The 24,037-nt window shown below is 35.9% G+C and overlaps 1 protein-coding gene across 1 annotated transcript; it reads left to right on the plus strand.

The window, feature by feature from the left end:
• The first annotated feature begins 19,586 nt into the window (after positions 1 to 19,586).
• Positions 19,587 to 21,272, plus strand: LOC149713748 (uncharacterized). Its single transcript, XM_089844573.1, has 3 exons — positions 19,587 to 19,866; positions 20,452 to 20,721; positions 20,773 to 21,272. The coding sequence occupies exons 1-3, from the start codon at positions 19,587 to 19,589 to the stop codon at positions 21,270 to 21,272; spliced, it is 1,050 nt and encodes a 349-aa protein (XP_089700699.1).
• Positions 21,273 to 24,037: the final 2,765 nt, after the last annotated feature.

The raw sequence follows: 24,037 nt of genomic DNA on the forward strand, positions 1-24,037 counted from the left end.
TGATATATACCTCTATTTTTCAAATTGAGAATTAATCCCTTTTTGTGTTTAATTTTGACTGTTTATACGCGTAATGAGGACCCTTGTTATAACGGTTATACATTTTTTCGTCGAAAATTTCACGAGCTATCTCCTATTACACTTAAAACCGCTCGATTTTTTGTGGTATTCTAAAATTATTATTATTATTAATAAATCCAATTTTAAGTTTAATTTGTCACTTTTACATCTAATATGGGAAAATTCATTAACAATTTTCATGCGGTTTTTTTCTCTGTTTAAAGGGAATTACAAAAGTGATAATAGGATTCAAGTGTATTTATGGTCAAAAAAAGTATATCTGTTATATTTACGACTTAAGTGTTCTTTCCTAAGAAAAGTAATTAAATGTATAAAACAGTAGCATTGAAAACTAAGATCTAAAATTGAAAGTAGTTAAGGCTCGCCATATAAATTTAAGGCGCGATAAAAGCCCGAAACCATATTTTCAACATGCAGCTAAAGGCTCGATGCTGGATAAGAAACTCGAGACTCGGCTCGAAGCTCGAAAACCGAAAATAGAGAGGCGGGAGGCTCGACTCGAAACCAAAAAATCAAGACTCGCACAGCTCTTATATATAGTACATTATTTATCAAAAATCTTAGTTACGACACTTAACCAAGTTTACTATTATTCAACCAAAAGAAAAATAATGAAAAAGCGTTAAAAAAGGTCCTCATAGCGGATGTAGTAAGTCAAATTTAAACAGAAAATTTTATTTATCACAAATATCAATTAAACAGGAAGATATCAAAAATACGAAGCTATTTCAACTTCGTTATACGATATCTCAAAAAATCGCATTATTTTCACCTAAAGCAAAAAACATGAAAAACCGTTGGGTCAAAGGTCCCGGAAAGGGCTTAAAATCCAAAATTAGACACAAAATGGTGTAAATTATAATTTTCAATTAAAAAGGTATATATCAAAACTTTTAGACATCATACCTTACGAAGTTTACTATTATTCATCCACAAGGAAAATAACAAAGAACCGTTGGAAAAAGGGATGTAGTAAGTCAATTTTAAACTCATTTTATTTATCACAAATTTAAATTAAACAGGTAGATATCAAAAATACAAAGCTCTTGCTACTGCGTTATACGAAACCTTATAGTACAGTCATTTTAGCCCAAAAATAGAGGGAACCCTGGACAAATTGAAACAAAGCTGAAAATTTCAGATTTTATAGATTTTTGGGCGCTCTTTAACGTGGTTTGGTCTGCCACACTCTCCCATTGGAGGAATTTCCGCCATATTGGAAAATGGCGTACAAAATCGAGAAAAAGTTTAATAACTCCGGTTCTACTTAACCGATTAACACGTAATTAGGCTTCAATTGTAGATCACCTTCAAACACATAATTCACCTCTAGATATTTTGTCCTAGAACTAACCGGAAGTTCACAATCTGACTCTGAAGATTAGCCTCATATAAAAATGGGAATTTAAAGCATTTTATGGTTTCTATATTCAGAATACATTTCCAAAATCGAGAAAAAGTTTAATAACTCTGGTTCTACTAACCCGATTAACAAGTTATTAGGCTTCAATTGTAGATTACTTTCAAACACATAATTCATCCTAAGATATGTTGTCCTACAACTAACCGGAAGTTCACAATCCAGCCGGAAAGGTAAGGCAAATCTAATATTTGAGTATTTCGAAACGGTTTCAAGCGAAATAAAGGCAAAGAGGGTTTTAAACCTAAAATATATTATTCCCACTATATTTTTACATCTTTACGTGACGATGACGTCACGGAAAGGTATTATACTGGACGTGTGTGCGGGGGGTGTCTGTCTGTCTGTGTGTCGGTCACCGCGTCCGCAGTTGGCAATTCGGAGCAAACGTTTTGCTTCTACTCCCAACGTTAGGATCAAGAAGTGCGTGGCGATCGGCTAGGGTTACGAGAAACCTCCAGCCTCCCAGTTGCAGGGCTTCAACCAAAGGTTCATGCAATTGCGGATTTCTTATCATTTATTGTGAATCAATCGCCTTATATACCCTAAATTTCCAAAAATTGTTAAAGAGGCAAACGCTAGAATTCAAACGTCAACAATAGCTACGTTTAAAATTATTTTAGGAATTAAGTTTCTTAAAACGACTTCAGTAGAATTACGTTAAACTACTGACGACTAAAGTAATTAATATCAATTATATTTTCTTAATTATTTTCTTAATATTATCAGAAGGGGATAATAGAAGAAGGATGACACTCTGTGTCCTCTTAATGCTTTAGTTATGTAACGTCATTCTTCCCAGGCTCACCCTTTTAGTTTGCTTTCCCACTGATCAAACTACAAATGGGCATCGCACCGTAAGGTGAATTCTATAATTGTTTTGCACTAAATCCCCAGCAATCACCCCACAAACCTCGTCTTGACGTGGGACAAAAATGCACAAGTGCGTCTTGCCAAATAATTAAACGCTAATAGAGTAATGATGAGGGAACTATTTATCGCGTATGTGATTCGTTTTAGTAACCTTGCTCTAAATGTTCCGATGTTGGGAAGAGTGATGTTACACTTACCCAGCTTTGTGGTACACTTCTCTCGAAGAGAAGTATTATATACTTCTGATATTATTAATTGCGTCTCGTATCGGAGAGGTTTATTTTGGTTTACCAACTTGTATATTAGTATGTTTATCAATATTGGTTAAGCTTAAGTTTAATCATAGTCCTCTACTTGAAGTTGAGCCTCAAAATCTCTATGTTCATTTGAACAAGATACTCCCTTGCATTGTCTACAAATTGAAGAACAGACTGGACCAGTTTTACCGCATTCACATTTCAAATCACAGACTTCCTTGCATTTACGAGGGATCATATGCAGAAGCTCAGCTGGAGCAGGTTGTAGAGTGGTAACGATTGGTTTGAGTTCAGATCCTACCTGTCCCCAACCCCATTCTCTAGCATTTAGGCTGCTTCCAAGCCACGTTTGAACTTGGTGATAAACTCTATTTGAATGTTGCTTTGCTGCCGCACTTGTTGGTGGAAGAGAAGCTAATTCAAAAGCTCAATCCCATAATCTTCATTTAAAGTATACACTTGGTTGTGTCAACTTCGTTTCACACGCTTTAAACTCAACTTTAGCCGTATTGACATGTGTGGGCGAACAATGGTATATATTAAAACATTAAGTTTTATGATGGTAAAAAGGCTGATTTACCCTCTCCCGTACTATACATTATAGCTCTTGTCAGATAAAAAAACAAAATTTGTCAGTAATAGGAACTATATGTTTAATTTTTGAAACTTATTCTGAAAATAGAAACCATAAATGCTATAAATCCCCATTTTTTATATGAGGCTAATCTTCAGGGTCAGATTGGGAACTTCCGGGTAGTTGTAGGACAAAATATCTTAGAGGTGAATTATGTGTTTGAATGCGATCTACAATTGAAGCCTAATTACGTGTTCATCGGTTAAGTAGAACCGGAGTTATTAAACGTTTTCTCGATTTTGTCCGCCATTTTCCAATATGGCGGAAATTCCTCCAATGGGAGAGTGTGGGAGACCACACCACGTTAAAGAGCGCCCAAAAATCTATAAGATCTGAAATTTTCAGCTTTGTTTCAATTTGTTCAGGGTTAAAACCTATTTTTCCTGTACTATTAAGGAATGGTATTATTTCCATCTAAAGTTAAAACATGAAAAGCCGTTGGTTCAAGGGTCCCCACAAAGGATGTGAAAATCCAAAATTAGACACAAAATGGTGTAAATTATAAATTTCAATTGAATAAGTATATATTAAAAATTTTAGATACGACACCTTACGAAATTTACTATTCACCTGAAAAATAGTGTAAAATGGGTGATATTAAAATTACAATTCAACGGGAATATATCGAAAATTGAATTTATTTACTTACAAAGACTACTAACTAGAAACATAATGAAATACCGCTTGAAAAAGGCTGCCCATAATGGATATAAGAGTTCAAAATTGAACAAAAATGAGATGTATTATGCATTTCAATGAAACAGGACAGGTAGATATCAAATATTCGAGGCTCTTTTAATGTGTTATACGATACCTTCGGAAATTATCCAGTTTTTATCTAAAGCAGAAACATAAAAACCCATTGGAAGAAGGGTCCATATAACAGGTGTAAATAGTCACAATTAGACACAATACGGGATTTTATTAACATTTCATTTAAACAAGTTTACATCAAAAATTGTAATCATTTTTCGTGCGTTTGGTTAAGGAAGTTTTCTAATATTCATTAAAAGAAAAAAGACGAAAAATCGCCATCTCGGGTATGAAAATTTCACAGTTAAACTCAAGATGAATCATAAATTCTTCAAATTTTCCTTTAAAGCAAAGAAAGTGAGAAATTGTTGGTATAAAAGTATTATAGATGTAATAAGTCAAATCAAACACAAAATAGAATTTACTTTCAATATCAACTAAACAGGTATTTATCAAATTAATGATTATTTTTCAAGTGCAAAAATAAAAAAAATAAAAAACCATTGGAACACTTTGCAGTAAAAAATGAGCATTGAAAATATTTTGATAAAAGAGGAAGTTATTAAAAATATTTTGATAAAAGAGGAAGTTATTAAAAATATTTTGATAAAAGAGGAAGTTATTAAAAACCCTATTCTAAGTTTAATTGACGATGCCATTCGTAAAAATATCCTTTTAACCTTTGTCATTCTATAGAGTGTATTAGACTATAAAGATTGAAATACAGGGGTGTGACTAAAATACTGAACCCTCTGAACCGCTGAATTACTGAACTTGGTACTAAAATCTCTACATGGGTGAAAAACTACCATCCACTCTCATAGAGAAATCTAATAGAAGTAATAAACAAAGGCTTGAATCTCGATGGACTGAATTCTAGTGACTATTTTACTGAACTCTGAACCACTGAACCCAATTTAATAATTACATAGCTTAGCATGGTCTGAACTCGAGTGACTATTTTACTGAACTCTGAACCGCTGAACCCAATATAATATTTACCTAGCTTAGCATGGTCTGAACTCGAGTGACTATTTTACTGAACTCTGAACCGCTGAACCCAATATAATATTTACATAGCTTAAATTGGTCTGAACTCGAGTGACTATTTTACTGAACTCTGAACCGCTGAACCCAATTTAATATTTACATAGCTTAGCATGGTCTGAACTCGGGTGACTATTTTACTGAACTCTGAACCGCTGAACCATACTTAATAGTTATGTAGCTTAACATGGTCTGAACTTGAGTGACTATTTTACTGAACTCTGAACCGCTGAACCCAATTCAATATTTACATAGCTTAGCATGGTCTGAACTCGAGTGACTATTTTACTGAACTCTGAACCGCTGAACCCAATATAATATTTACATAGCTTAAATTGGTCTGAACTCGAGTGACTATTTTACTGAACTCTGAACCGCTGAACCCAATATAATATTTACATAGCTTAAATTGGTCTGAACTCGAGTGACTATTTTACTGAACTCTGAACCGCTGAACCCAATTTAATATTTTTATAGCTTAACATGGTCTGAACTCGAGTGACTATTTTACTGAACTCTGAACCGCTGAACCCAATTTAATATTTTTATAGCTTAACATGGTCTGAACTCGAGTGACTATTTTACTGAACTCTGAACCGCTGAACCCAATTTAATATTTACCTAGCTTAACATGGTCTGAACTCGAGTGACTATTTTACTGAACTCTGAACCGCTGAACCCAATTTAATATTTACATAGCTTAGCATGGTCTGAACTCGAGTGACTATTTTACTGAACTCTGAACCGCTGAACCCAATTTAATATTTACATAGCTTAGCATGGTCTGAACTCGGGTGACTATTTTACTGAACTCTGAACCGCTGAACCATACTTAATAGTTATGTAGCTTAACATGGTCTGAACTTGAGTGACTATTTTACTGAACTCTGAACCAATGAACCCAATTTAATATTTACATAGCTTAGCATGGTCTGAACTCGAGCGACTATATTACTGAAGTCTGAACCGCTGAACCATACTTAATATTTACATAGCTTAGCATGGTCTGAACTCGAGTGACTATTTTACTGAACTCTGAACCGCTGAACCCAATATAATATTTACATAGCTTAAATTGGTCTGAACTTGAGTGACTATTTTACTGAACTCTGAACCGCTGAACCCAATTAACTATTTTTATAGCTTAAATTGGTCTGAACTCGAGTGACTATTTTACTGAACTCTGAACCGCTGAACCCAATTTAATATTTACATAGCTTAGCATGGTCTGAACTCGGGTGACTATTTTACTGAACTCTGAACCGCTGAACCATACTTAATAGTTATGTAGCTTAACATGGTCTGAACTTGAGTGACTATTTTACTGAACTCTGAACCGCTGAACCCAATTTAATATTTACATAGCTTAGCATGGGAATATGGCAGGGGCGGACTGGGCAGTTGGGCAAAATCCCACGGGACCGTTAGCTAACTTTCGGGGCCGCAAGCCATGGAGGGAGTGGCCTGTCCTGCTTGCCAATAAATTCCTTAAAAATTTATCTGAGATAATAAGAAGTGGCGAAAGTAGCACATAGCAATAATACCAGCCAAACTTTGACGACTCCGAGCCTAACGATATCGAAGAAAATTGCGTATGCGATACTAGTTCCGTGGTGAGCAATCTAAGCCATGAAGACGAACTTTTACCTGTACGAACTAGCAGGCATTCAAGTTTCGATGCCAAAAAGAAAATTCAACTAAGAAACTGTGCATCTTCATGCTCCAGAGTTAATTGTTGTGGATGCCTTATATGTTGCTATCGTATGCTTTACAAATATACTCTACATTCCTCTGCATACACAAACCTATTTCTTGTATACGAATATCCTATGAAAAACATTAACATGTACAAAAATGGGCCAAGCCTCGCCTCGTGCCCTCTCCGCCGTAAAACGTTCTGAGATCCCATGTAGAGCCAAGTCTCTCATTTTCTTCTTATTTAATCGCCAATTGAACAATTATGCTATAAATTAAGTCCTTTTCTTTGACTATCATTATTATACATCTTTGTTCGTATCAAAAATATCGTGACTTGGCAATCGCCAATAAGTAATATTAAAAGGAAGTCGAGGGAATATTCACTAAATCTTTGCTGATTTTAAAACAATTGAAGGGATATTCACTAAATCGTTTATGGTCGAGGGGATATTTACAAGTTTATTAGAAGAGTCATGCATAACCCTATGCACAAACAAGTTTATATGGTGAGTTATGCATAACACTATGTACACGTTTATAAGGTTATTACCAGCGATTGCCAAGTCACGATATTTTTGATACGAACAAAGATGTATGATAATGTTAGTCAAAGAATATTGGTTATTAATTAGGAAAAGGACTTAATTTACAACATAATGTTCAATTGGCGATTAAATAAGAAGAAAATGACAGACTTGGCTCTACATGGGATCTCAGAACGTTTTACGGCGGAGAGTGCACGAGGCCAGGCTTGGCCCATTTTCGTACATGTTAATGTTTTTCATAGGATATTCGTATACAAGAAATAGGTTTGTGTATGCAGAGGAATGTAGAGTATATTTGTAAAGCATACGATAGCAACATACATATAAGGCATCCACAACAATTAACTCTGTTCAGAACTTCAGAGTTCAGTAAAATAGTCACTCGAGTTCAGACCATGCTAAGCTTTGTAAATATTAAGTATGGTTCAGCGGTTCAGAGTTCAGTAAAATAGTCACTCGAGTTCAGACCAATTTAAGCTAGGTAAATATTAAATTGGGTTCAGCGGTTCAGAGTTCAGTAAAATAGTCACTCAAGTTCAGACCATGTTAAGCTACATAACTATTAAGTATGGTTCAGCGGTTCAGAGTTCAGTAAAATAGTCACCCGAGTTCAGACCATGCTAAGCTATGTAAATATTAAATTGGGTTCAGCGGTTCAGAGTTCAGTAAAATAGTCACTCGAGTTCAGACCATGCTAAGCTATGTAAATATTAAATTGGGTTCAGCGGTTCAGAGTTCAGTAAAATAGTCACTCGAGTTCAGACCATGCTAAGCTATGTAAATATTAAGTATGGTTCAGATGTTCAGAGTTCAGTAAAATAGTCACTCGAGTTCAGACCATGCTAAGCTATGTAAATATTAAATTGGGTTTAGCGGTTCAGAGTTCAGTAAAATAGTCACTCGAGTTCAGACCAATTTAAGCTATGTAAATATTATATTGGGTTCAGCGGTTCAAAGTTCAGTAAAATAGTCACTCGAGTTCAGACCATGCTAAGCTATGTAAATATTGAATTGGGTTCAGCGGTTCAGAGTTCAGTAAAATAGTCACTCAAGTTCAGACCATGTTAAGCTACATAACTATTAAGTATGGTTCAGCGGTTCAGAGTTCAGTAAAATAGTCACCCGAGTTCAGACCATGTTAAGCTCTAAAAATATTAAATTGGGTTCAGCGGTTCAGAGTTCAGTAAAATAGTCACTCAAGTTCAGACCATGTTAAGCTACATAACTATTAAGTATGGTTCAGCGGTTCAGAGTTCAGTAAAATAGTCACCCGAGTTCAGACCATGCTAAGCTATGTAAATATTAAATTGGGTTCAGCGGTTCAGAGTTCAGTAAAATAGTCACTCGAGTTCAGACCATGCTAAGCTATGTAAATATTAAGTATGGTTCAGAGGTTCAGAGTTCAGTAAAATAGTCACTCGAGTTCAGACCATGCTAAGCTATGTAAATATTAAATTGGGTTCAGCGGTTCAGAGTTCAGTAAAATAGTCACTCGAGTTCAGACCATGCTAAGCTATGTAAATACTAAATTGGGTTCAGCGGTTCAGAGTTCAGTAAAATAGTCACTCGAGTTCAGACCATGCTAAGCTATGTAAATATTAAGTATGGTTCAGAGGTTCAGAGTTCAGTAAAATAGTCACTCGAGTTCAGACCATGCTAAGCTATGTAAATATTAAATTGGGTTCAGCGGTTCAGAGTTCAGTAAAATAGTCACTCGAGTTCAGACCAATTTAAGCTATGTAAATATTATATTGGGTTCAGCGGTTCAGAGTTCAGTAAAATAGTCACTCGAGTTCAGACCATGCTAAGCTATGTAAATATTGAATTGGGTTCAGCGGTTCAGAGTTCAGTAAAATAGTCACTCAAGTTCAGACCATGTTAAGCTACATAACTATTAAGTATGGTTCAGCGGTTCAGAGTTCAGTAAAATAGTCACCCGAGTTCAGACCATGTTAAGCTCTAAAAATATTAAATTGGGTTCAGCGGTTCAGAGTTCAGTAAAATAGTCACTCAAGTTCAGACCATGTTAAGCTACATAACTATTAAGTATGGTTCAGCGGTTCAGAGTTCAGTAAAATAGTCACCCGAGTTCAGACCATGCTAAGCTATGTAAATATTAAATTGGGTTCAGCGGTTCAGAGTTCAGTAAAATAGTCACTCGAGTTCAGACCATGCTAAGCTATGTAAATATTAAGTATGGTTCAGAGGTTCAGAGTTCAGTAAAATAGTCACTCGAGTTCAGACCATGCTAATCTATGTAAATATTAAATTGGGTTCAGCGGTTCAGAGTTCAGTAAAATAGTCACTCGAGTTCAGACCAATTTAAGCTATGTAAATATTATATTGGGTTCAGCGGTTCAGAGTTCAGTAAAATAGTCACTCGAGTTCAGACCATGCTAAGCTATGTAAATATTGAATTGGGTTCAGCGGTTCAGAGTTCAGTAAAATAGTCACTCGAGTTCAGACCAATTTAAGCTAGGTAAATATTGAATTGGGTTCAGCGGTTCAGAGTTCAGTAAAATAGTCACTCAAGTTCAGACAATGTTAAGCTACATAACTATTAAGTATGGTTCAGCGGTTCAGAGTTCAGTAAAATAGTCACCCGAGTTCAGACCATGTTAAGCTCTAAAAATATTAAATTGGGTTCAGCGGTTCAGAGTTCAGTAAAATAGTCACTCAAGTTCAGACCATGTTAAGCTACATAACTATTAAGTATGGTTCAGCGGTTCTGAGTTCAGTAAAATAGTCACCCGAGTTCAGACCATGCTAAGCTATGTAAATATTAAATTGGGTTCAGCGGTTCAGAGTTCAGTAAAATAGTCACTCGAGTTCAGACCATGCTAAGCTATGTAAATATTAAGTATGGTTCAGAGGTTCAGAGTTCAGTAAAATAGTCACTCGAGTTCAGACCATGCTAAGCTATGTAAATATTAAGTATGGTTCAGAGGTTCAGAGTTCAGTAAAATAGTCACTCGAGTTCAGACCATGCTAAGCTATGTAAATATTAAATTGGGTTCAGCGGTTCAGAGTTCAGTAAAATAGTCACTCGAGTTCAGACCATGCTAAGCTATGTAAATACTAAATTGGGTTCAGCGGTTCAGAGTTCAGTAAAATAGTCACTCGAGTTCAGACCATGCTAAGCTATGTAAATATTAAGTATGGTTCAGAGGTTCAGAGTTCAGTAAAATAGTCACTCGAGTTCAGACCATGCTAAGCTATGTAAATATTAAATTGGGTTCAGCGGTTCAGAGTTCAGTAAAATAGTCACTCGAGTTCAGACCAATTTAAGCTATGTAAATATTATATTGGGTTCAGCGGTTCAGAGTTCAGTAAAATAGTCACTCGAGTTCAGACCATGCTAAGCTATGTAAATATTGAATTGGGTTCAGCGGTTCAGAGTTCAGTAAAATAGTCACTCAAGTTCAGACCATGTTAAGCTACATAACTATTAAGTATGGTTCAGCGGTTCAGAGTTCAGTAAAATAGTCACCCGAGTTCAGACCATGTTAAGCTCTAAAAATATTAAATTGGGTTCAGCGGTTCAGAGTTCAGTAAAATAGTTACTCAAGTTCAGACCATGTTAAGCTACATAACTATTAAGTATGGTTCAGCGGTTCAGAGTTCAGTAAAATAGTCACCCGAGTTCAGACCATGCTAAGCTATGTAAATATTAAATTGGGTTCAGCGGTTCAGAGTTCAGTAAAATAGTCACTCGAGTTCAGACCATGCTAAGCTATGTAAATATTAAGTATGGTTCAGAGGTTCAGAGTTCAGTAAAATAGTCACTCGAGTTCAGACCATGCTAATCTATGTAAATATTAAATTGGGTTCAGCGGTTCAGAGTTCAGTAAAATAGTCACTCGAGTTCAGACCAATTTAAGCTATGTAAATATTATATTGGGTTCAGCGGTTCAGAGTTCAGTAAAATAGTCACTCGAGTTCAGACCATGCTAAGCTATGTAAATATTGAATTGGGTTCAGCGGTTCAGAGTTCAGTAAAATAGTCACTCGAGTTCAGACCAATTTAAGCTAGGTAAATATTGAATTGGGTTCAGCGGTTCAGAGTTCAGTAAAATAGTCACTCAAGTTCAGACAATGTTAAGCTACATAACTATTAAGTATGGTTCAGCGGTTCAGAGTTCAGTAAAATAGTCACCCGAGTTCAGACCATGTTAAGCTCTAAAAATATTAAATTGGGTTCAGCGGTTCAGAGTTCAGTAAAATAGTCACTCAAGTTCAGACCATGTTAAGCTACATAACTATTAAGTATGGTTCAGCGGTTCTGAGTTCAGTAAAATAGTCACCCGAGTTCAGACCATGCTAAGCTATGTAAATATTAAATTGGGTTCAGCGGTTCAGAGTTCAGTAAAATAGTCACTCGAGTTCAGACCATGCTAAGCTATGTAAATATTAAGTATGGTTCAGCGGTTCAGACTTCAGTAATATAGTCATTCGAGTTCAGACCATGCTAAGCTATGTAAATATTAAATTGGGTTCATTGGTTCAGAGTTCAGTAAAATAGTCACTCAAGTTCAGACCATGTTAAGCTACATAACTATTAAGTATGGTTCAGCGGTTCAGAGTTCAGTAAAATAGTCACCCGAGTTCAGACCATGCTAAGCTATGTAAATATTAAATTGGGTTCAGCGGTTCAGAGTTCAGTAAAATAGTCACTCGAGTTCAGACCAATTTAAGCTATGTAAATATTATATTGGGTTCAGCGGTTCAGAGTTCAGTAAAATAGTCACTCGAGTTCAGACCATGCTAAGCTAGGTAAATATTATATTGGGTTCAGCGGTTCAGAGTTCAGTAAAATAGTCACTCGAGTTCAGACCATGCTAAGCTATGTAATTATTAAATTGGGTTCAGTGGTTCAGAGTTCAGTAAAATAGTCACTAGAATTCAGTACATCGAGATTCAAGCCTTTGTTTATTACTCCTATTAGATTTCTCTATGAGAGTGTATGGTAGTTTTTCACCCATGTAGAGGTTTTAGTACCAAGTTCAGTAATTCAGCGGTTCAGAGGGTTCAGTATTTTAGTCACACCCGAAATACAGTATATTATACAAAAACGAGTTTTTCTTCGCAGTGCTTAAAAAACTTCACATATAGACAATCATTGGCCACAGTTTTTAGCCATATCGTAGTATACGATAGGCTCTTAGTTTGACCCGAGCCGTCCGTAGTAGTAGTAGTAGTAGTACTAGTAGTGGCCGGGGTTGTCGCTTCGTTATCGTCAGATTTTAGCTTAAAAGGAACTTTATATTACCACAACCCACCCATAGGGGTTACAGGGCTCGGTTAGAGATTTAATTTTAATTAAAATTTTTTCAGGTCAGACCCGGGAATCGAACCCGGGTCGCTGGCGTAGTAAACATCCACTCTACCAACGAACCATAGAGACTTGATAGAAACTCCGACTTTTTTATTATTTATTCTTATCTCTAAAATGTCGGGGTGATGTGGGGTGGGGTACCTCTTAATCTGTGGTGTCGGAAACTTTTGAATTTTTATCTGTGGAGTCGGATACTTATGAATTTGTATGTTTGGGGTTTTTATATTTATTTTCTTTTTATGTATGTGCTAATTAAATAGATAACGATTTTCCCCGTTTTTCGTTCTCGTTCGGTAGCTATCGTCATCTATGTTATGTTTGACTGGAACGTTTTGGCGGTTAATTCAAAAATGGGTATAGATAGAGCTAACATAGTGTTAAATGAGCGTTATGCGTTTGATCATTTTAGCATTGCTAAAGGTAATTCGAGGGGATAATCACTAAAATGCGTAATCACTATAACTAAACTTTCTCTTTCAAAAGTTTCTGGGCATAAGTCCTTGTTAGAAACTTATAAGATGCGATAAGTGTGCATCGGCATAAGTCTATGTCGTAAACTCATCGAGGGGATTATCACTAAAAACTATCTGTTCTTCGATTCGCCGGAATATTAGAATTACTGCATAAGTAAATTTATACGGTTATAATTTAATCACTGTTTAGAGTAGGGAATCGAGGGGCTATTCACTCTGATTTTATGCACGGTAAATCATTTAGGGTAACGTATAGAGGGGTTATCTACTCATTAGGGTAGGGTATAGAGGGGCTATTCACTCGTACGATATGGCTACTATTACGAGCCCTTGGGCCGTCTTGTTTAAACTCACAAAGGCCCAGAAATTGGAAACTATTACATGAATTACAATTTGAATTTCAGTTTTATCAATACGAGAAATTTGGTTTTAATTGGGGAGTTCAAACGGTTGCTATGATTCGAAATTTTGCAACAAAAACGTCTAACTCGCAAACTATTATCCACCTCGTAATGTTAAGCTCCATAGAGATTAACATAACGATTTCGAATTCAGTATAAATAGAAAATATTCAAATACTTTTACTACGTGCTAGAACCTATTTTATTGAAAAAACCTTTCTTTTAAATAACTGTTCTGGAAAGATTTAATTCTTGATTAAAATATCGAACCGAATTATTTCCTCTCAACCCATTAAGCTATATTATATAATATCCAGAAAAATGCTGTGAGTTGCCTAATTTGGACATTTTTGGCTATAAAAAAATTCAAAATATTAATGCGGGAGTGAAAAGCTGATTCAGGCTGGAGTGATATTTCTCTTTGGATGAGAAAAGTTCCCAATTTTTAGCTACCACAATTCACTTTTTCTCCAGCGCGCGTTACGGTGAGCAAACAAGACGAGTTTATTGCCCTTCCGCCTCCCCCCCCCGTCCCGACCTTCTGAGTTGAGACTGAAGCTCGTTTAAGTTTCTCTCGGCGCAAGCGCGACGTTTTAAAAATATCTTCCGCAGACCGATTTAAAAAGGGGGTTGAGCAGGCAGAGCGTACTCGTTCCCGCTGAAGTAGTACCCCCTTTCTCACCGGATCTATCTCTCTATCAGTCTACTGAGGATAGCGGCCCGTTTGATGCCCCTTTTGATATCGGTCTATAATTGTTAAGTACCGTAGCATTGGCTTTATGCAGTTTTTGATTGTCATTAAATTATCTGAAACTTATTATAATTCTAGTAGAGTGGTACCTCTCTTACATAAGTTTTCATACAGCCTTTAATGATTAATGAGGTGTTTTTTGATTGGTTTTAACCTTTTTCGTATTATTTTTACTGTTTTGAAAAAATCTATAGAACAACAACCCGGACTCACAATATGTGGTAAAAATTTCGAAGAGATCCATCTAATAGTTTATTTTATAAAAAGTCAATTTGCCAAGGGTGGCTTTCATTAACATAAAATTAATTAGCCTTTTTGGAAAAAAACTCGAAACTTCCCATTGAAATAACATTGGATTTTTATTCTGGACCGTATATTCCAAAAATTATAAATTGCTTAGGATTCAAAACGTTTTTAAATGAACATAAGATCTTTATATAGATAGTTTTCACACGTGGAGGATTCATACCATTTACACCAGGAACCAGGGCTATCTGGAGGACAAAAGCAGACGGGTTTTTGTCCGCCAGATAGCCCGGTCTCCTGGTGTAAATGGTATGAATCCTCCATGTGTGAAAACTATCTATTAGGTCCTTTTCTACTTTTCATTCAGAAACTTTTATGTTAAGTATATTCAGTTTTAATTTTTCAAAAATACCTCGATTTACGATTTTTTTCAATGATGCCCTGTTTTATTAGAAATTGACAGCACGTTCGTGACAGCGTTTAGTGGTTGAAAACAATTGGAGTAATTCTATTTAAAGTTTTATGGATGAAATACTCTATAGAAAGTTAAGTAAGCTTGAATCCAAGCGCTGTCTGTTCGCGAGTCGATAACCTCGGTTGAAATCTAATTAATTTTCTTTAAGAATACAGCTCTGCACAAGTCTATGGCATTAAACTAAGGAGTAACATTGATTTCTTACTGTTTAAGACAAACAACGAAATTCTGATCATAGGGGACACACTACTGGGGAATTTCATACAAATGATAACATCCCCGACCAGAATTACCCTAAACTCAACAAGTTTGACTGATCATATTTATGTAAATCACCCGGAACGAATCACAGAGGTCATAGTAAAGGCATGTTGAGCATCTGACCATGACCTAACATGGATCATAAGGAAGAAAATGAATATAAAACTGCATAAGAAAATTACCTCGAAATTCGTTCAAGAACTCCATACAAAATTAAACAAGGCTAAGGAATCCATTGACAGCCCAGAAAGGGGCCTACAGATGTTACAAAATGAAATAATTGACCACCTGGACAAGCATGCTCCGCTAAGAGAAAAACATGTATCTACTAAAAGCGCCCCGTGGCTAACCTCAAATATAAAACATCAAATTCACATAAGAGACAAATTCAAGACAAAGACAAGAACAGTAAACCATGCTCATAAGGAAAAGTACCAAAATATGTACAGGAAACTGACAAACTTGGTCAACGCTCTTATCCATAAAGAGAAGACAAGATACTTCAAAATTAATATTGGAATCGGCAGTAATGAAACGACCAATATTTGGAAAACCATTAAGCCATACCTCAAGCAAAAGAATACCAAACTTATAACGGAGATGGAATACAAGGCCAATAAAAACAAAGATCCAGAAACTGTAGCAAACATGCTTAACGAATGCTTTGTGAACATAGCAGGGGAACTGCTAAACATGAAGAGTGTATCAAGATGATAGCTAAAGCGCAAAAATTGGACTCACTTACAGCTGCCAGCGCAAAAGCTAATATTACATCTCTGCAACATAATTACCACCTAGAAGTGCTGAAATTCATGTACAGAAAAAAAAATTAGTTATTACCCTGACTTTATTGAAGGATGGTTTCAAACAACAAATAATAACGTAAAAACTCGTGGCACAACAAATAACTTCTATACGGAAAACTTCTCCAGATATAGAAATAAAAGCTTGAAGCATAAGGGTATAGAGCTCGGGAACAGACTCCCAATGGACATCAAACAAAAACAATCTTATAAACTTGTTATAGATAAGATAAACAATTATTTGAACAATCTTACTAGTCTTAAGCAGAAGTTTATGACTTCTTAACCAGGATAAGAAGTCATTAATTTCTGTCTTGACTAATAGCAGAAAAATTAGAGCTTTTCTCTCTTTAATTTTAAAATCTTAACTTAAAAACAGGACACTTTTGTAAATAAGAAAATTCTTAAAGGTAAATCCTAAATAAAAGCCTATTATTATTAATATTATTATTATTATCATTAAACTAGATTACTGATTAAAGGAAGTTAAGCTAGATTACCGATTGTAGAAAATCAAGCTAGATTACCGATGGCGGGTAATTAAGCTAGATTGCCGATTCGTAATAATTTCCAGTTAGTGTTTAAATTTCACTAACCACATCTGCTATGAGGATCCATTTTCCGACGTTTTTTATAATCTTTCATATGGATGAATAATAGTAAACTTCGAAGGTTGTCGTGTCTGAAATTATTTAAAAAACCTTTGTAATTGAAATTTATAACTCACACCATTTTCCGTCTAATTTTGTATTTTTAAATCCTTTACGTGGACCTTTGAGGCAACGGTTTTTCATGTTTTTTGCTTTTGGTGAAAATAATGCGATTAACCAAATAGAAAAATCTTCGTGTTTTTGATGTTTTCTTTTAAATTGAAATTTATAATAAAGCACATTTTGTGTTTAAATTTGAATTACTACATCCGCTATGGGGACCCCATTCCCAATGTTGTTTTATTATCTATCATATGGATGAATAAAATTCAAGTTAACTTCGAAGGTTGTCGTGTATATTATTATTCAAAAAAAAACCTTTTACTTGAAATTTATAATTTACACCATTCTGTGTCTAATTTTGGACTTTTAAACCCTTTACGGGGACCTTTGAGCCAACGGTTTTTCATGTTTTTTGCTTTTGGTGAAAATAATTCGATTTATCTAGATATCGTATAACGAAGTAGAAATATCTTCGTGTTATTGATTTCTTTCTGTTAAATTGAAATCTGTAGTAAATGACATTTTTTGTTGAAGTTTGAATTAATACAAAAGTTATGGGGACCCCATTCCCAACATTTTTTATTATCATTCATATGGATGAATAAAAGTTAACTTCGAAGGTTGTCGTGTTTATTTAAAAAAAAAACTTTTACTTGAAATTTATAATTTACACCATTTTGTGTCTAATTTTGAAATTTTAAATCATTTACGGGAACCCTTGAGCCAACGGTTTTTCATGTTTTTCGCTTTTGGTGAAAATATTGCGATTTATCTAGATATCGTATAAAGAAGTAGAAATATCTTCGTGTTTTTGATGTCTTTCTGTTAAATTGAAATTTGAAATAAATCACATTTTGTGTTTAAATTTGAATTACTACATCCGCTATGGGGACCCCATTCCCAACATTTTTTTATTATCTTTCATATGGATGAATAAAAGTTAACTTCGAAGGTTGTCGTGTTTAGTATTATTCATAAAAAACCTTTTACTTGAAATTTATAATTTACACCATTTTGTGTCTAATTTTGAAATTTTAAATCCTTTACGGGGACCCTTGAGCCAACGGTTTTTCATGTTTTTCGCTTTTGGTGAAAATATTGCGATTTATCTAGATATCGTAGAACGAAGTAGAAATATCTTCGTGTTTTTGATGTCTTTCTGTTAAATTGAAATTTGAAATAAATCACATTTTGTGTTTAAATTTGAATTACTACATCCGCTATGGGGACCCTTTTCTTAACCTTGAATTATTATTTTTCATATAAATGAATAATAGTAAACTTCGTAAGTTGTCGTATCTAATATTGTTTAGTCGTTTTATATAAGAGCTAGTTAAGATAGCAAGTATTCACGTGCTTATCTTCTCAAAATAAAGAAAACGGCGCGTTTGTGTTTAATTTTTATGATCATTGTTAAAATACCGCTTTTATGGGGCCTTCACTCATACCGGAAGTAGTAGTGTGTGCTTTTTAGTTCTTGCGAGGACCGATAAGGGGGCGCTATTATCAGTCCGTGTGTGACACAAAATCGGCAATGTGTAATTTACCGCCTTTGTGGGGACCACTTTAAAAACTAATTTTAAGCAATTAAAATCAAAAAATAATTAATTTGAGCATATGTTTTTTTTGGGTTTAATGGGGACCGGGGTGTGCGTCCCCATAAGTGACTACGGTCCCCACAGGATTGGTGTGTTTTCTCGTCGCGGTCCTCATAAGTATAGTAATGTAAACGCACCCACCCAGACAGACACACACACACGATCGTTACAGAACCTCTCCGTGACATACGTCACTCGGAGAGGTAAAAACAGAGGCTTTAGATCTTTGTCAAAAGTCCGGAGTCTCTGTATCCGAATGCGGTACCCCCGATTCATTCCAGAAATTTAAAGTTTATTTATCCCCCTATTCTATATTTGTTTATAAATTCGAAAACAGAGTTCCAATTCTAATTTTAGGCGAAAACGACCCTACAGATACCAGACCACGCCTCTTTCTACTTAATGAGAATAATCACTATAACGTCATAACAAATTTAAAACCATTGTTTATTCACAAAGACTTTTGCGAGAAGTGCCTCACACCTTACTGGCGTGTTCAATATCATAAATGCAATGATTTTTGCTTTAAATGTATGCGTCCGACTGTTTGTCATGGACGTGAAAAAACATGCGACTCCTGCCTACGAAAATTCTGGGGTGACGATTGTTATAACAGCCATTTGGTTCCTGTTGGTAACAAAAAATCCCTTTGCGAGCGGCTTTACCATTGCAAAAGCTGCTTTAAAATAATTGATTTCGTAAAACGTACTACTAGACATAGCTGTGGGGAGATGTTCTGTTATGTTTGTGGGAAGGATCAACCCAGCGATCATTTATGCTACATTCAAGTGATCAAAGACAAAACAATCAATGTTAACCCTGCTAAAAACCACGCAATAATTTACCCGAACTAATGTACGTTTTCTTCGACATTGAATATATACAAACGAAAAGATGCCCAGAAAAGTTGGGAGCGTACGAGCATCAAGCCATCTTATGCGTGAGCATCTCTGTTTGCGGAGACTGCATTGAAGAAACGTCCCTCGATTTTAATTGTATTAAATGTAATCAATTTGGGCCTCGCAAACAACGCTTCACAGGTGGCAAACCTATTGGTTCGTTCCTAGATTACTTGATTAGCTTATTCGACGTGAAGAAAGTCATCGTGGTGTCTCATTTTGGTAATAACTATGACAACCAACTATTAATTAGAGAAATAATTAATCGTGACGAGAAATTTGTACCAGAATCATTGAAAATTAACGGAACTCGGATTTTAGAAATGAAACTATCAAATATATTATTCCTTGACTTGTACAACTTCATGCCAGTCGCCTTATCTAAGTTTCCCGCTACTTTCGGTCTCCCTAATGCCGCTAAAGGGTATTTTCCTCATTTCCTTTTCAACGTAGTGGACCACGAGTTCATTATTGACAGACAGGAAGAGACTAACTACGTATTGGAGGACACTCTACCACCGACAGAAGCTTACGGGTGTCAGTATTTCACCAGGAAAAACTTGGACACTTTCTTAAAATGGCACACTTCAGATGTCCGTAAGGGTAAAGGCTTTAATTTTTTAAAGGAGCTTTATCATTATTGCGAAAATGACACTCTACTCTTATTTTTGGGGTGTTTAACCTTTAATTGCGGCTCAGTTACCCTCCCAGGCGTTTGTTCCTATGTCTATCGTTAAAATTATCTCAAATCCAACACCATTAGCATCATCCCATCAAACTACTACAGACTTGGCGAAAATCAATCTTTCGGCGCTATTGAATGGCTAGAATGGACGTCTCACGAGAGAAACATTCTTATTCAATCTTCTTTTAGAGGTAGGGAGGTTAAAATCCAAACCCTAAAGGTAGATGGTTATTGCCCCACAAACAAAGAATTGTACGAATTCATGAGACGCTACTATCATGGCTGTAAAGTTCACTTCCCTATAAACAGAAACATGATTTTACATGGCGACCCCACTCAAACATTAAATACGAGGTACAGAAAAACCAAGAAAAAAATTTGTAAACTAGAAGCCCTCCACTACAAAGTGAATGTCTAATGGGAATGCGAGTGGCAACAGGACAAAACAAATAACACCGAAATAAATGATTTTTTAAAACGCAACGACATTCGTATTAAAACAGCCAAAAGATTGAACCCACGTGATGCTTTCTTTGGAGGTCGTTGTAGCGCTAACAAACTGTACCATAAAACTGCTGGTACAGAAAAAATGCACTACGTTGATTTCACCAGTTTATATCCGTTCGTGAACAAAACGGGTAAAATTCCTATTGGACATCCTCAAATTATTTTAGACAATTTCCCCGATATCTTCTCTTTTGATGGCCTTCTCAAGTGCGATGTACTTCCGGCTCAAAATCTCATACATCCGGTTTTACCCGTTCGGATAAATGGTAAGCTCATCTTTCCCCTATGTTACACCTGTTGTAAAACTCAATTTCAAGGTGACTGTTCACACACACCTGATCAGAGAGAGCTGCGGGGTACCTGGGTTACCGACGAGTTGAGATACGCCGTAGAGCGAGGATACAAAATCACGCGCATGTACGAAGCCTGGTCCTACAAAATAACGCAATACAACACAGAGACTAAACAAGGCGGTCTTTTTAAAGACTCCGTAAAGGCCTTTTTAGAGTACAAAACTCTGGCTAGCGGTTTCCCTGCCGATTGTATCACCCAGGAGGACAAAGAAAATTATGTCAGGAACTACAAAGAAGTTGAGGGGATAGATCTAGATATCGATAAAATTGAAAATAACGAAGGGTTGAGATGCCTCAGTAAGCTTATGCTTAACCCTTTTTGGGGGAAATTTGGACAGAAAACTAGACACGCCTCAACAGACATCATAAAAGACGCCAAGACTCTATACGAATTGATCCTCAACCCCGATAAAGAAGTAAAAAGTCTCATGACTTTAAATGACAACACCATCTTAGTTAAATGAGAAGACATTGCCGAGAATGAGATAGCTCATAAACACACTAATGTCGTCATAGCCTGTTATACCACAACTATGGCACGCCTTTATCTTTTAAAACATCTCGAGATGGTAGGTGACCTCTGTTTTTATATGGATACCGATAGCCTGATCTACCTTTCACCAGATGGCGTCTCTGTACTCCCCACGAAAAATGAACTAGAATCCTATGGTAAAGACGCATATATTTGTGAATTCGGAAGTGCAGGCGCAAAAATTATTCCATGAACATTTACGATCCCGCAACAGAAAAAATTACCAATATAATTAAAGTTAAGGGATTCTACTTAAATTCATCAACCGAGAATCATGTAAACTTTGACATTATGAAAAAATTATTAGGCGTAAACAACCAGGGGAAACCTGAAATGAATTCTATCCAAGTACCCATTGGCCCCCAAATACGTCGCCTGCCCAATCATACCCTCATTACAATAGATCAAACAAAAATATATCAAGTAGTCGTCGACAAAGTCAGAGTTTTCCCCGATTATACTACCACACCATATGGTTATCAAACCAATTGAATTTAAATTCGAAAAAATTGATTTGTGTGTATATATATAATTTTTTTGGTATTTTAATAAATATGTTTAATTAATATTAATTGTGATTAGCTTTATTACACTCAGAATAAAATTTACCATTACTGTGAAACCATTACTGTGAAATAATTTCTTAATTTATGAAAAAATTATCTTTAAATAATCTCCCCACCAAAAAAAGACGAGAGCGAAAAAAAAACACGACTCCTCCGACTTAGCAGCGGGCGCCATCTTGTACGCCATACTGGCTGCATACTCTCTGACTTCAAGTTTACCGTATTCAATGAAAACGCGTCAACGAGAAATGAATTGCGAGAACCCGCTATGTTTTTCTAGCGCAAGAGTTTGAAACCGCTAGAGCAACACGCTACTCGCCAAGCGGGAAGCGAGAACGTAATTTCTAGCTTCTATGAAAATGCCGCTTTATAGAAGAAGAAACACAACATTCCAAAGTCCACCGTTACAATAATTTACCAAAATTGTTATTCCATAATCGCTTAAATAGTAGAAAATTTAAGCAATTATCTACTATTTACACCTTTTTATAGCCAATTTAAATAGCATTTAAAATAAACAGCGTAAACTCTCTTATGTCTCTGTTTATTCGCCCCTATTATTTGTGAGGATGAATCAAATGCCCGTGCCGATTGAAATGGTTTCGTTTCTTTAACAAATTTTCTAAATCTCAAGCTCCATTAGTCTGTTTTCGGTGACAGTGTCGAAACCTAAAAAGTGTGCCCCTTTAACTAAGCTTAATATAGAACTTTTTTGAAGCTAATAAAAAGCACATCCAGACATTAAAACTTTAAAGGTCAATCAGATGGAAAAAGCTTAAAACGGAAGAAAACTTCGAATTTTCAGCCCTGCAAAGTATTTCTGAGGTGGCGGCATATCTTTCAAGAAATTAATCAAATTAAATTTGTAAATTAAGACAAATCATAGTGCGGAGGGGGGGGGGTTAAAGAAATGTGACGTGGTTTTTAGGGGAGGGGTCTGAGAAAAGCGTGACGAAGCGGGATCTGGGGGGACGGGGGGGTCAGAAAATGCTTTTTTCGCGTGACGTAGTTTATGGACGGTCCCAATTCGAAGAAACAAAAAAACTTTCAGTGGATCATTCCTGTCTTTGTACGTGCAAAGACGGTCATCAGTGCAAGGGCTTCCCTTGCCCCAACAAAGGTGCCCCTTACACTTATTGCACTTTTTGGTGCTCGATGTATATGTATAGGTTAGGTTACACGGAAAATGATGGAACCTGCGCGTGTAGATCTAGCAATGGGTAGGTTAAAGCTCTTTCGCTACCTACCAAATGTGCATTTAATCTTCACCTTGCTAGCTTAGTCGATTATTTAAATGGAATGATGTCTTGAAAAATAACCCTTCACATTTCTTATTTAATATTAGTATTTCAATTCAGTTGATTTAATGCACTAAAACAATTATGTTTCCCCCTAATTATTTTATATGGGGAAAGCACTAAATGATAGTAGAATAATATTACAACCCCTTTGAAATGTGTGAACTGAATTATACAAAAATGGAAAATGTGCACATTCTTAATAATAAATAATAGGTTTTTGACTTGATTGAAGTGTGATTAACTCGCACTCTTTATAATTTCATTCTTATATAATAAACTGTCACGTGGTAAAAATCATGGCGTGAATTATTTTTCTAATTGACATGAAAAGGCCAAGAAACGATATGGAACGTAATATAATGTGTTAAAAACAGTGCCCAAATGATGACGTCATTCGTGGCTATGCTTTAGACGTTGGGTTGGTACTTGGGTCGCTACAAATGGCGGGGAAATTCAAACAATCTCATAGGGTCTCGTACATTCTACCCATGGAAAAGACAAATGTCGCGAACCAACCCCACCTAAATTATGAATTCCAGAAGAGACAAAGACACTATATAAGCGGGGCTCCATCTGGCGTTCCCTCTTGGCGCGAGGGAAATAACGTAAGAGGGTAGCCTCTCACCCCTGTGTGGTTTTCAATGCAAATAATTTACGGAATGGTCTATTGGAGTCCGAATTATCTTTGTCCAACGAAACTGAAGGTGTATGGAAGCCTATTTTTGGTATATGCCTTTACAGAGTGGGGTAGTCATTACGACGAATGATTTCTGTGGTTCTCGAACTGTGGTTGGACTCCACTTTCCTTTTGACCTACTTATGATCCACTG

The sequence above is a fragment of the Phalangium opilio genome, unplaced genomic scaffold (genome assembly GCF_054372755.1).
Source record: "Phalangium opilio isolate 3A_F unplaced genomic scaffold, DU_Popi_V2 ptg000009l_1, whole genome shotgun sequence".
NCBI classification, from domain to species: Eukaryota; Metazoa; Arthropoda; class Arachnida; order Opiliones; family Phalangiidae; genus Phalangium; species Phalangium opilio.

What these genes read in the sequence shown, in the direction of transcription:
- LOC149713748 (XM_089844573.1), top strand. Translation starts at nt 19,587, where the DNA reads ATGAAACTATCAAATATATTATTCCTTGACTTGTACAACTTCATGCCA. An exon ending in CACTTCAGATGTCCGTAAGG is followed by an intron (nt 19,867 to 20,451) that starts GTAAAGGCTTTA and finishes GTATTAAAACAG; the next exon opens with CCAAAAGATTGAACCCACGT. An exon ending in TTTACCCGTTCGGATAAATG is followed by an intron (nt 20,722 to 20,772) that starts GTAAGCTCATCT and finishes CTCAATTTCAAG; the next exon opens with GTGACTGTTCACACACACCT.